Source organism: Gadus morhua, chromosome 23, assembly GCF_902167405.1.
Source record: "Gadus morhua chromosome 23, gadMor3.0, whole genome shotgun sequence".
NCBI classification, from domain to species: Eukaryota; Metazoa; Chordata; class Actinopteri; order Gadiformes; family Gadidae; genus Gadus; species Gadus morhua.
Window position 1 is genome coordinate 24549470 of NC_044070.1, and position 12500 is coordinate 24561969.

The following is a 12500-nucleotide window of genomic DNA, read 5'->3' on the forward strand; positions in this document are numbered from 1 at the left end:
ACACACGCACACACACACACATCAACGCACACGCACACAGTTTGTTAAGCCTGGAAAGAAAACAATTCCGCAACCGTTTCTGTCACCCTGACCGCTCCCCCAGAAGCCGCATCGCGCCATGGCCAGTCCATGTCCTGGCTTTAAGCTCCTCCCTCTGCGACACCGTCCGCTCCCATTGGCTGCAGCCGGAGCGGTGGCGGTGTGGGCGGGACCGGGCCGGGGGGGCGTGGTCCTCGTCGGCGGCCTATCGCTGGCCGCGAGGGGCGGGCAGACGGCACGCTTTGAGCTGCGCTCTGCTCTCTCGCGCGCGTCTCCGCGAGCTGGATCACAAAGAGCCTCCGGCCCGGCCGTGAGCACATGGCCGTCGTCGTTGATACTGTGAGGTGTGGGGAGGGTATCTGCGTATGTGTGGGAGGGTGGGTCTGTGTTTGTGTGTGTGTTCCAGAGAGCGAGGAAGAAAGAGACAGTGTGCGTGTGTGCGTGTGTGTGTGTGTGTATATTTCCCAGCAGGCACTTTGATAGTACTTGGAATTGCCAGACCACACAAAACTGTCGTCTACACTCGGTGATGGAATGTCAGGTTTTGAGCCAAGCTAAACACACACACACACACACACACACACACACACACACACACACACACACACACACACACACACACACACACACACACACACACACACACACACACACAGTCTCTTACCCACACCAGGACTTTGTTGGATATTGACTGACAGGAGCATATGTGTGCAAATGATTTTCTGTGGTATTGATGTGGGGATGAAATATTCCTTCTCCCTCTGTTTTTTTCCCCCCTTCCCTCGTCTCGATTTCCCGTTTTCTCTGAAAGGTACACAATTGTAAACTATCCACTGTTTGTGATGATGTATGTCAATTCAGCATTTTCCTTCTCCCATTCCCTCTTCTCTATCCGTCCTTCCCTTCTCCATTGTTCTAGTCTCTTGTCTTCTCCATCGTCTTCCGCTTTCAACTGTACATCGTTAGCCCTCCCTTCTCCCTAATGTCCTGTGTGAGCATTAATGAGCCTCACCGATTCAGCCAATCCATGAGCAGAATCTGAACCGGCATACGTGGTCCGAATGTTCAAACCGATGTTCTCTCAACGCAGTTCACTCACATGTATCTGACTGACGTCTGTTCCTTTCATACCTTATGAACCTCTGAGAGCATCTCTCTAATCAGACATCCCTCCCCCCCTCTCCCCCCTCTCCCCCCCTCACCTGTATCTGACTGACTGCTGTTCCATTCATACCATATGACCCTCGGGGAGCATCTCTCTAATCTGACCTCCCCTCTCCCCCCTCTCTCCCCCCTCTCCCCCCCCCCCCCAGCCCAGAAGGGTCTGCTCCACCTCAGCCCTGACGTCTACCAGGAGATGGAGGCCAGCCGGATGCAGGGCGGGGGCGGCCCCGGGGCGGGCGGGGGGGTATACCTGGCCTCCAAGGAGCCTGCGGCCCCCTACTACGGCCACCAGGCGGCGCCGGCCGACCCCACCGCCGCCCTGGCCCGGGAGCTGCTGCTGAACGGGCAGACGGCGGGCGACGCCCCCCTGGGGCCCAAGGGGAAGAGCCCCCCCTCATCCTCCTCTTCCTCCTCGGGCCCCGCCTCCTCCTCCTCCTCCTCCTCTCTGGTCTCGGTGCAGCCGGCGCAACAGCTGGACTACCTGGCACGCATCCAGGGGTTCCAGGTGAGGCCGCCGTGCGTGTGTGTGTGTGTGTGCGTGTGTGTGTGTGTGTGTGTGTGTGTGTGTGTGTGTGTTGGTCATTACAGCGAAACTCTTTACAAATTATATTTTTCCTGTGTGTACGTGTACTAAAGAGTAGACAAATATATATCATTTGTATTTATTCTTCGTCCTACCCGACTTATCGAACACACGCTTTCGGTGCAGTTGTTCACCGTCTCTGCATCGCCTCCTTAATGTGAACAAAGCATCGGGAGAAGGAGTCGAAGAGTCAAGATGCACACGTTTTCATTCACACACTCACTCCTTTAACATACTCCTTACACACTACTCAAACACAGTCCTCTCACACACTCCTCACACACACTCTCCTCACACGCGCACGCCTCAAACAAAGTCCTCACACTCTCCACACACACACACACACACTCTCCTTACACACACTCCCGATGTGCTACACACCAGTGGCACCGACGCGTACGGCTTCTTAAACACTGGACCAGAGTGCAATCCTGTAGTGCTGTAAATCCTGGGGCCGTACGAGGCTGGCCTACAAATCAAGGGCTCCTGGGGAGAGGCCCTGGACAGCAGGGCTGGTAACACAACGACTCTGCTTTCTGTTTCCCACTGAGGAATGCCGCAGTCACACCACACAGGTGCTGCTGTCATTATTGGAGCTGGACGCTGTGTGTGTGAGTGTGTGTGTCGGTGTGTGGGGGTGTGTGTGTGTGTGTGTGTGAGACTGAGGGCTGGTGTGTGTCTGTGTGTGTGCGTGTGTGAGTGAGGGCTTGTGTGTGTGTCCGTGTGTGTGTGAGGGTTTGTGTATGCGTGTTTGTTCATGAGATTGGAGGTGTGTGTCTGTACACCTGTGTGTGTGTGTGTGTATTTTTGTGATTGTGTATGTGTGTGTGAGTGTAAGGGTTTGTGTATGCGTGTGCAAGTGTGTTTATGCGTTTGGAACTGTGTGTGTGTGTGTGTGTGTTGGTGTGTGTTTCCATGTGCAACGCGAGATGCGGCGAACAAGAGAACACGGGTAAATCCGGCGTCTGGTTTAATCAACGTGGTGCAATCTGCGGTCCGCAGCGCGACACTAATACCAGCGCTGTTCAGTTAAGCCACAGATGCTTTCTATCAGCCTCGGCGAAAACATTTTATCTTAACCTGCTGAGGGTTACTCTGAAAGGCCTTTGTTATTGCTCTCAGCCTTCCTCTGTATGTGAAACCGGAGAGAGATCCGTGGCCCTGCCAAGCCCAGGAACACACACACACACACACACACACACACACACACACACACACACACACACACACACACACACACACACACACAGACACACACACACACACACACACACACACACACACACACACACACACACACACAGCAGGTTCTGTTTAGCGTGGATGGGAGAGTTGGACTCGGCCCTGTGTGTGTGTGTGTGTGTGTGTGTGGTGCGTTTCCCTCTCTTAAAGCCCTTGTGCTTCGCCCATTATGCCAGAACAAGATCCAGTACTTACCTCTGTGGTGTCTGTGTGTTTTTTCCCTTATGTGTCTGTGTTATGATTTTTCGAGTTTCTCTCACGTTTCTGCGTTTACGAGCACCATTATCGTTTCGGAGAACGTGCCCGACAAACTGCGTGCTTGTTCTTTATTTTAGTTGAAAATGGAAGGCAGTCTGTTTTTAACAGTGCTATTATCTTTGACCAATATCGTTACAAATTGATACTAATCTGTGTTCAAATTCCCAAAGTATCATAAACCACAGATAATGAAAATGTACTGCGTGTTTGACGGGAAAAATGACAGAAAAAGAAACAATATCGTGTTACATTCCCCTATTCATTGTAACATGTTCCTTGTAGAAGGCTTCCACTTTATATGTATATATTTATAGATGTTGACCTGACCATTTTGTCCTGATATCGTCAACCTGTTCAGTCGTCATGGTCCGCTGTTTCTTACTGCTGTTGGGTTTACTCTCAGCAATACCAGCTCAATGGCGGGGATGTTAAACTGTAGCTGGATCAACATCATGGCACCCGGGCCGTTTCATTCAGTTGTCGTTCTCCCTGTAATAACATTGCACTCTGTGAATTCATGTATTTTGCTCAAGGGAAACGTTGGAAATCATATAAGCCACAAAATGGGGGTCCGACCAAAACACCACTATCATGGAGTTCTCGTTATACTGATGTTATAGCACATAGATAATAAATCAATATAATGATTATTATTATTATATTTTTCTTTGTATTGTATGTTCATTTTATTTCCCACTTTTCTGTGCGGTATAAGTAGGATGCCAGTAAAACAAGTCAGAAAGACACGTGATGTGAATGTTTTTGGAAAAATAGTTAGTATCTTCAGTTACTTGTAAAAACCGCACTGCATATCGAATCGGTACGGCATCAGATAGTATCGAAACGGCACACAAGCATATCGGGCCAGGCCTGCTTATTACACCCAAAAGCATCCATCACACCGTAACACAGCGTTACCATCCTCAAGTACACCCAGTCCCCCGTCCCAGGTGTGGGAGAGCGTGATGAGGCAGCCGTGTTTGTCTTGGTCCCGTTGGACCGGTCTCCATCACGCCGGCTCTGTGATGAAACCCTGTTTGGCCACGGCACTCGGTACTCCTTCATTTGGTTCCGGGCGATAAAGCGCTGCAGATTGAAGGCGCTTAAAGCCAGAGAAGCACTTGTCTGCTTACCGTGGCCAGGGCCGCGCTGTCCGGCTGCTCTTCCAAACCAATAAGTACCCATAATTCCACTTATTTCTTGTTGCTTTTTTCTCCTCGCTGCTCTTGATTTCGTACCGAATATCTTCAGTGGGATTACAATCTGGATCAGAACTCTGAATGAAACCCATCCCAGAGAGAGAGTGTGAGTGAGTGCGAGTGTGTGTGTGTGTGTATGTGTGTGTGTGTGTGTGTGTGTGTGTGTCATCTCACCCCAGACTGCACACAATGGACCCGCGCTCTCTACCTGCTAAGCCGTCCTCTCCCCCCCTCTCCCCCCTCCCTCCCCACCTCTCCCCCCTCCCCATCCTTGGGACTGGAGAGTAGCCTGTGGTGGAGGAGGGCTGATTATGGAATGGGTGTGCTGCTTATACACACGCCAGCTCTTAGGGGATTGGATGCTGGCACATCCATGCGTGCGTGCGTGTGCGTGTGTGTGTGTGTGTGTGTGTGTGTTTATTCCTGTGTGTGGTTGTGATTTCCTATTGATTTGGCTGCCATGTTGCTGGCAGGCGCAGTATGGTGTGTGTGATGGAAGCATGGCAGAGACAATAGAGCAAAAGTTAATAGACAACACATGGGGCACGGATGAAGCAGGAACACCCTACCTCACTTATTTATTTTATATTCTCTCCCCCTTTCATTCTCTCATTTCCTCTCTCTTTCTCACTGCCTATATTATTCCCTTTCTCTATGTCTTTCTATGTCTCTCTCCCTCCCTTCTCTATGACTATCCCTCTACCTAGTTCTCTCTCTACCTCTCTCTCCCTCCCTTCCTGTCTCTTGCTTGTTTCCGATCGTGAACATTTGATCGTAATCATCGACTGAGCTTTCACAGCAAACCAGGACAACATGCCCAGCGAGCTGATGACTCTGCCTTCCTTGTGGAATAAGTGTGGATGTTTTTAATCCCGAAGGCACTCTTCCCTCCAACCGACCGCACTGAGATTCCATTGGACTTATTGAGGCTCTTTAATCTCGGATCCAGCAGTCCTAGAAGTTATGGCCAAATCCTCTGTGGTGAGACATCGCAGATTCCGCGCTGTGAACCAGAAACTGCCGTGGAAAGGGACACGCCCGGTTTCCTGAGTCGTCTGTGTTTGCCAATCACCTTCGAGCTTACGCCTACAGATCGGTGCCTCAGGCGACATGATTGGTCGAAAGAAATATGAAGGCAGATTTGTCCTCGTCTGCTGTCAGACTTTAGGTATTCATCTGACGTCTTGTTTGGGAGACTTAGGTCTTTGAAGCCATGATTAAGTCGTACTTTGTGGGCTGGACTCAAGCAGCAGGTGGTACAAAAGGGAGTGACGGTGGCTCCGCCAAATATAGCCTCCAGCGTGTCCGCCCCTCAGAGAACAGACATAAGAGCTGAGCTGTGTGTGTTTGCTCCTTCGGGTGTGAAAGCCCGGTTGCTCTCTTTCTTGAGCAAACACAAATGCACTCAATCATTGTGTCGGCCACTCAGCCACCCAGACACACACACTCACAGTCTCTCACTCAGTCACTCACTCACACACACCCAGCCACTAACTCTGTCTATTGATCAATCACTCACTCACTCAGTCACTCACTCCCACACACAGAGCCACTAACTCTGTCTATTGATCAATCACTCACTCACTCAGTCACTCACACACACCGAGCCACTAACTCTGTCTATTGATCAATCACTCACTCACTCAGTCACTCACTCCCACACACCGAGCCACTAACTCTGTCTATTGATCAATCACTCACTCACTCAGTCACTCACACACACCGAGCCACTAACTCTGTCTATTGATCAATCACTCACTCACTCACTCACTGACAAATATACTTCCCATCTGTGCTGCTTCATTCTTTTCATGTTCAGAGATTCTGTGCCTCTGTGTTGCCTCTCGCAATCGCTTTGGCTGTGTGTGTGTGTGTGTGTGTGTTTGCGAGCTTGCGTGCATGGGTATGTATGTGTGTGGGTGCTTGCGTGCGTGCGTGCGTTCTCTGGAGTCGTACAAGGCCCTGACCCTGGCATCGCAGTCACCAGCTGCCCCTTGGGCCGGGCTCCAGCTCTGCCATCAGGTCGGTTAATACGGACGCCGGCCGCTTGAGTCCCTCCCCTGTTTGTACCTGTGAGGGGTCTCTGACAGACGGGGGTCTAATGAATCAGCCTTCTGTGTGAGGAGGGTTTCATATTAAAGCATTAGAGGAGGGGGGGTCGGTTCCTCCTGATTGTCTCGCTGCTGTTCTCATCGCTGTGGAATGGGGCGGTCAACCGCGCACCTGTACCAGGACAATGGGGCACGCCGTGGGTTCACTGCACTGGGTATGCTCTCCCTCCATCTATGTGTGTGTGTGTGTGTCTGTCTCTCCCCCTCTCTCTCTCTCTTCCTCGCTCTCGCTCTCTCTCTCTCTGTCCCTCTCTCTGTCTGTCATTGTCTCTCTGTCTCTCTCCCTCTCTCTCTCTCTCTGTCTGTCATTGTCTCTCTCTCTCTCTCTCTATTCATGTCTCTCTCTCTATCTCCTCTCTCTCTCTCTCTCTCTCTCTCTCTCTCTCTCTCTCTCTCTCTCTCTCTCTCTCTATCACACACACACACACACACTGCTTACCTCTGAAGTGTTGTGAGGAGGGCACTGATGGATGGTATTCACCTGCTAGGACAATTGTCCCGGGCTGAGATGGATGAGGTCTAGAGGAGAGACAAGGCCTCAGTGCCTTCTCCTCCTGCACCTCCCCCACCCCCCCCCCCCACCCCGGTCCCGACTCCTCCCCATCTCCCCCCCCCCCCCCCCCCCCCCTCCCCCGGCCCGGCAGCAGTGATGTAAGGTGGTGATCTCCTGGAGGGCGGGGCCTGAACTCGCTGCTGCTGCAACGCCGGTTCCCACAGGAGTGATTGTGCCTCTCGCCCTCATTGTACTCAAGAATTTGTTCTGAAAGGTCCAATTAAAACATACTTATGAATGTTATAGATATTTGTAAGGCTATATGGCACTAAATTCTAAACTCTGCACCTCTTAATTAACTTGTTTGGTCAAATAAAAGATGATGAGCCAGATTATCACTTGAGAGAGAGGGAGTGATGTAAAGGGACGTGTAACCAACCAGGTTCTGGTGAGTCAGTCTTCTGTGGTTCTCTGAGCTCTGGCAGCCCGTGTAAACATAGCACCTTCCCGTCGAGCACAGCACATTTTTCATTGTGCTTATTAAACGGTCCAAATAGAGCCATCGATTTTTCCACTGTTGCTCTGTGCAATGGAAAACTTGACCGACTTATTTATAGATTCAAATTCCCAATCAGTGTTTGCCTTTGTTGTAGTGGGGGAGCTAGGGGGATTGAGATTTGATTTGCATCCCTCGTAGTCGTAACCCAGCCGAAAAAATCAACACAACACAACATCCGGAACCGTCCTTCTGGCTGCTCTGCTGCACGAGGTCGCTGTGTCCATCGCTGTGTCTCCATCGGCCGCGTCTCGCCATTAAACCCCCCAGTACCCGCGCTGCGGATCACGATCTGCAGGTTATGTCATCTGGCCGAGGCAGGCTTCACCCTGAGGGAGGGGGGACGGGGAGCAGGGGGGGGCTTAGCCCCGGTGCGTTGGATTCCAGACCTCTCACTCTGACGTGGAATATCCCGGAGGAATGGGAAGTTTGTCTCCGCCGGATACCGCCCTGATGTACGTTCACATCTGCCGCGTTCGAGGATTTCACGCTCACCGCGAACGGCCTCGGGTTCCAACGCCACTTTAAACTGACACACACACACACCCTCCACCTGCAACACACACACACACACCCTCCACCCTCCACACACACACACACCCTCCACCTCCAACACACACACACACACCCTCCACCTGCACACACACACACACACACCCTCCACCTGCAACACACACACACACACACACCCTCCACCTGCAACACACACACCCTCCACCTGCAACACACACACACACACCCTCCACCTGCAACACACACACACACACCCTCCACCTGCAACACACACACACACACACCCTCCACCTGCCAACACACACACACACACACCCTCCACCTGCAACACACACACACACACACCCTCCACCTGCAACACACACACACACACACCCTCCACCTGCAACACACACACACACACACCCTCCACCTGCAACACACACACACACACCCTCCACCTCCAACACACACACACACCCTCCACCTCCACACACACACACCCTCCACCTGCAACACACACACACACACCCTCCACCTGCCAACACACACACACACACCTCCACCTCCAACACACACACACACACACCCTCCACCTCCAACACACACACACACACACCCTCCACCTCCAACACACACACACACACCCTCCACCTCCAACACACACACACACACCCTCCACCTGCAACACACACACACACACACCCTCCACCTCCAACACACACACACACCCTCCACCTCCAACACACACACACACCCTCCACCTGCAACACACACACACACACCCTCCACCTGCAACACACACACACACACCCTCCACCTGCAACACACACACACACACACCCTCCACCTCCAACACACACACACACACACCCTCCACCTCCAACACACACACACACACACCCTCCACCTCCAACACACACACACACACCCTCCACCTCCAACACACACACACACACACCCTCCACCTGCAACACACACACACACACACCCTCCACCTCCAACACACACACACACCCTCCACCTCCAACACACACACACACACACACACCCTCCACCTCCAACACACACACACACCCTCCACCTCCAACACACACACACACCCTCCACCTCCAACACACACACACACCCTCCACCTCCAACACACACACACACCCTCCACCTGCAACACACACACACACACACCCTCCACCTCCAACACACACACACACACACACACCCTCCACCTCCAACACACACACACACCCTCCACCTCCAACACACACACACACCCTCCACCTCCAACACACACACACACCCTCCACCTCCAACACACACACACACCACTCCACCCTCCACCCTCCAACACACACACACCCTCCACCTCCACACACACACACACACACCCTCCACCTCCAACACACACACACACACACCCTCCACCTCCAACACACACACACACACCCTCCACCTCCAACACACACACACACACCCTCCACCTCCAACACACAAACACACACCCTCCACCTCCAACACACACACACACCCTCCACCTCCAACACACACACACACACCCTCCACCTCCAACACACACACACACACCCTCCACCTCCAACACACACACACACCCTCCACCTCCAACACACACACACACCCTCCAACTCCAACACACACACACACCCTCCACCTCAAACACACATGCAAACACACACACACTCCCTCGACCACACACGCATACGCACGCGCACCCACACAACCTCGACATTCACACATGCACACATGCAGACAGACAGACAGAGGTACACACAAGAACAAACTCAAGAACATGCACAGACGCGCACACATAAACACACACTAACTCTCTCGCTCTATCTGCATCAAGTGCCGGATGGCGTCCATCTCTTCAAAGTCTCCCGCTCCGTTTCCGCGGCCCGACGTCCCCTTGCTGCATCCCTTCCAGCCCGTGTGTTTACTTAAGGACTCCAGCATCCCTTCTCCCCCCAAGGAAAAAGAGTGACATGATTTTGCGATGGCTAATCCGCAGCGTTTGATTACCCTGCGGCTGCGGCGGCGGCGGCGTGATGGCTTCCAGCTGCGCCTCCATATTTGTGCGTTGAAAAAGCGTTTGTGTGTCGACGGCGTTAATCAGCCCGCCGTGATGCGCCGCGTCTCCCACGGTGGGCCTGACGCACCACGCGCACGAGGTCCATGAGTGGGCTGGTGTTTATGTGTGTGTGTGCGTGCGTGTGCGTGTGTGTCTCTTTGGCAAAACAGAGTGCTGATGTTTTTACACCACAATCAAGTCCATTCGTAAGCTCTTAAATCAACTCTCTGCCGCTGCCAGGGCTGCGGATCATAAATATGAATATGCAGCGTGTTTTGACAAACATCACTTTGCAGACGTTTTGTTGTCATTCTTTATCCTTGGCGTCGCAGTGTTGGTTTGTGCGTTCTTTTTAGCGTTATATTGTGGTCTTTTTCATCGGGATATAGTTGGTTCACATGAAGTGGTTGTGTGTGGTTCTGGTTGTGTGTGTGTGTGTGTGTGTGTGCATATTGCTGTTTGTGTGTTTGGTTCTGGTTGCATGTGTGGTTCTGGTTGTTTGTGTGGATCTGGTTGTGGTTGTGTGTGTGTGTGTGGTTCTGGTTGTGTGTGTGTGTGTGTATGTGAGTGTATATGTGTGTGTGTATATTGCTGTTTGTGTGTGTTTAGTTCTGGTTGCGTGTGTTGTTCTGGTTGTGTGTGCGTGTGTGGTTCTGGTTGTGTGTGCGTGGTTCTGGTTGTGTGTGTGTATGTGTGTGTGTGGTTCTGGTTGTGTGTGTGGTTCTGGTTCTGTTTGTGTGTGTGTGTGTGTGTGTGGTTCTGGTTGTGTGAGTGTGTGTGTGGTTCTGGTTGTGTGTGTGTGTGTGTGGTTCTGGTTGTGTGTGCGTGTGTGGTTCTGGTTGAGTGTGCGTGGTCCTGGTTGTGTGTGTGTGGTTCTGGTTGTGTGTGTGTGTGTGTGTGTGTGTGGTTCTGGTTCTGTTTGTGTGTGTGTGTGTGGTTCTGGTTGTGTGTGTGTGTGTGTGTGTGTGTGTGTGTGTGTGTGTGTGTTTGTGTGTGTGTGTGTGTGTGTGTGTGTGTGTGTGTGTGTGTGTGGTTCTGGTTGTGTGTGTGTGTGTGTGGTTGTGTGTGTGTGGTTCTGGTTGTGTGTGTGTGTGTGTGGTTCTGGTTGTGTGTGTGTGTGTGTGTGTGGTTCTGGTTGTGTGTGTGTGTGTGTGTGATCAGCGTTGGGCCGTCCCAGTGCAGGGCAGCCCAGTACGTCCTGGTCAGGGGCCAGTGAACCGGACTCCTACTGGTTGGGATCAGACCCTCTCTCTGATCCTCCTAGGAGAGAATGTGTTCTGGAATGCACTCGGGGAAACGTCCACGAGGCGTTCTCCCGCCGTCGGGTGGGCCTCAATAACAACACACCCAGTCGTTGTGGTCTTTTTATTGATTCAACAACAATGGCTGACGTGAATGTCGTCATTCTACACGTGTTTGGAATGGGCGGAGAAGAGAAAACAACCGTTGGCGTTCCCAGTCCCTAACTGACCAGCCCTCTTCATCATGACCAAAGAGCATTTGATGTAGGGGAGTATTTGAAAACAGAACCACGTCATTAGCCCGGTGTTGAGACCCAGTCAACTATTCACCAGTTGGCTGCGGTGTGCTCCCCTAGTCCTTTTGAAGTTGGATGAGAACATGAGAGTGACTTGGGATCGTTCTTGACTCGTATGCAGATCCTGGGCGTTGGTGCGCTTTGTTTGAAATACGCTCACCAGTGTGATTAGAAAATAATGACCTCAATGCGAAATGGTTGACAGCAGCTCCTGAAGAAACCTGATTGGTCCACTCATGTCAGCACCATTGCAAGTCATCAAAGCCAGCGCTGGTGACGAACACGGGACTTCTCCCATTGTTCACAGAGAGAAACATTTGTTTTAGCGAGCTAACCGGCCTGGTATGTTTCCCAGTATTGTTCTACAGCAGTATGTTGCCTTTCTACAGAGCCTGATTTGTGTTGTTGTCAATACAAAGTTACAGCACCTGGAGCCCATCAACATACAACAACCTGAGCCTTTCTCACCACCCTCTCTCCTCTGAGCCTCCTTCATCAGAGAATACCTTCTTATAAATAGTGCGGATGTGGCTCAAGTGTCTACAGTCCGAACGGACAATAGACAGTAGTCTATTTATAACGTTGTTGTTTTTTATCAAACACCCCCATTCAGCCACAAATAGAGGTTCACAAATAGAGGTTCTACGCTTAATTCAAGGGGGACTGGTATTCTTACTCCGCCCATGTGTTCTTGAGCTGAGGAATGCACTCCTTAAGCTTTCTGAGAAATTCAACCTTCATTT

The 12500-nt window shown here is 51.7% G+C and overlaps 1 protein-coding gene across 2 annotated transcripts in view; it reads left to right on the forward strand.

Annotated features, from left to right (window-relative positions):
- Positions 1-12500, forward strand: part of LOC115536891 (double-stranded RNA-binding protein Staufen homolog 2) — a 47848-nt gene that overhangs the window by 28593 nt on the left and 6755 nt on the right. For both annotated transcript variants that reach the window (XM_030348352.1, XM_030348353.1), the window contains exon 7: positions 1353-1708. In XM_030348352.1, the coding sequence (XP_030204212.1) occupies positions 1353-1708 (356 nt within the window). The remainder of the gene's footprint in view (positions 1-1352; positions 1709-12500) is intronic.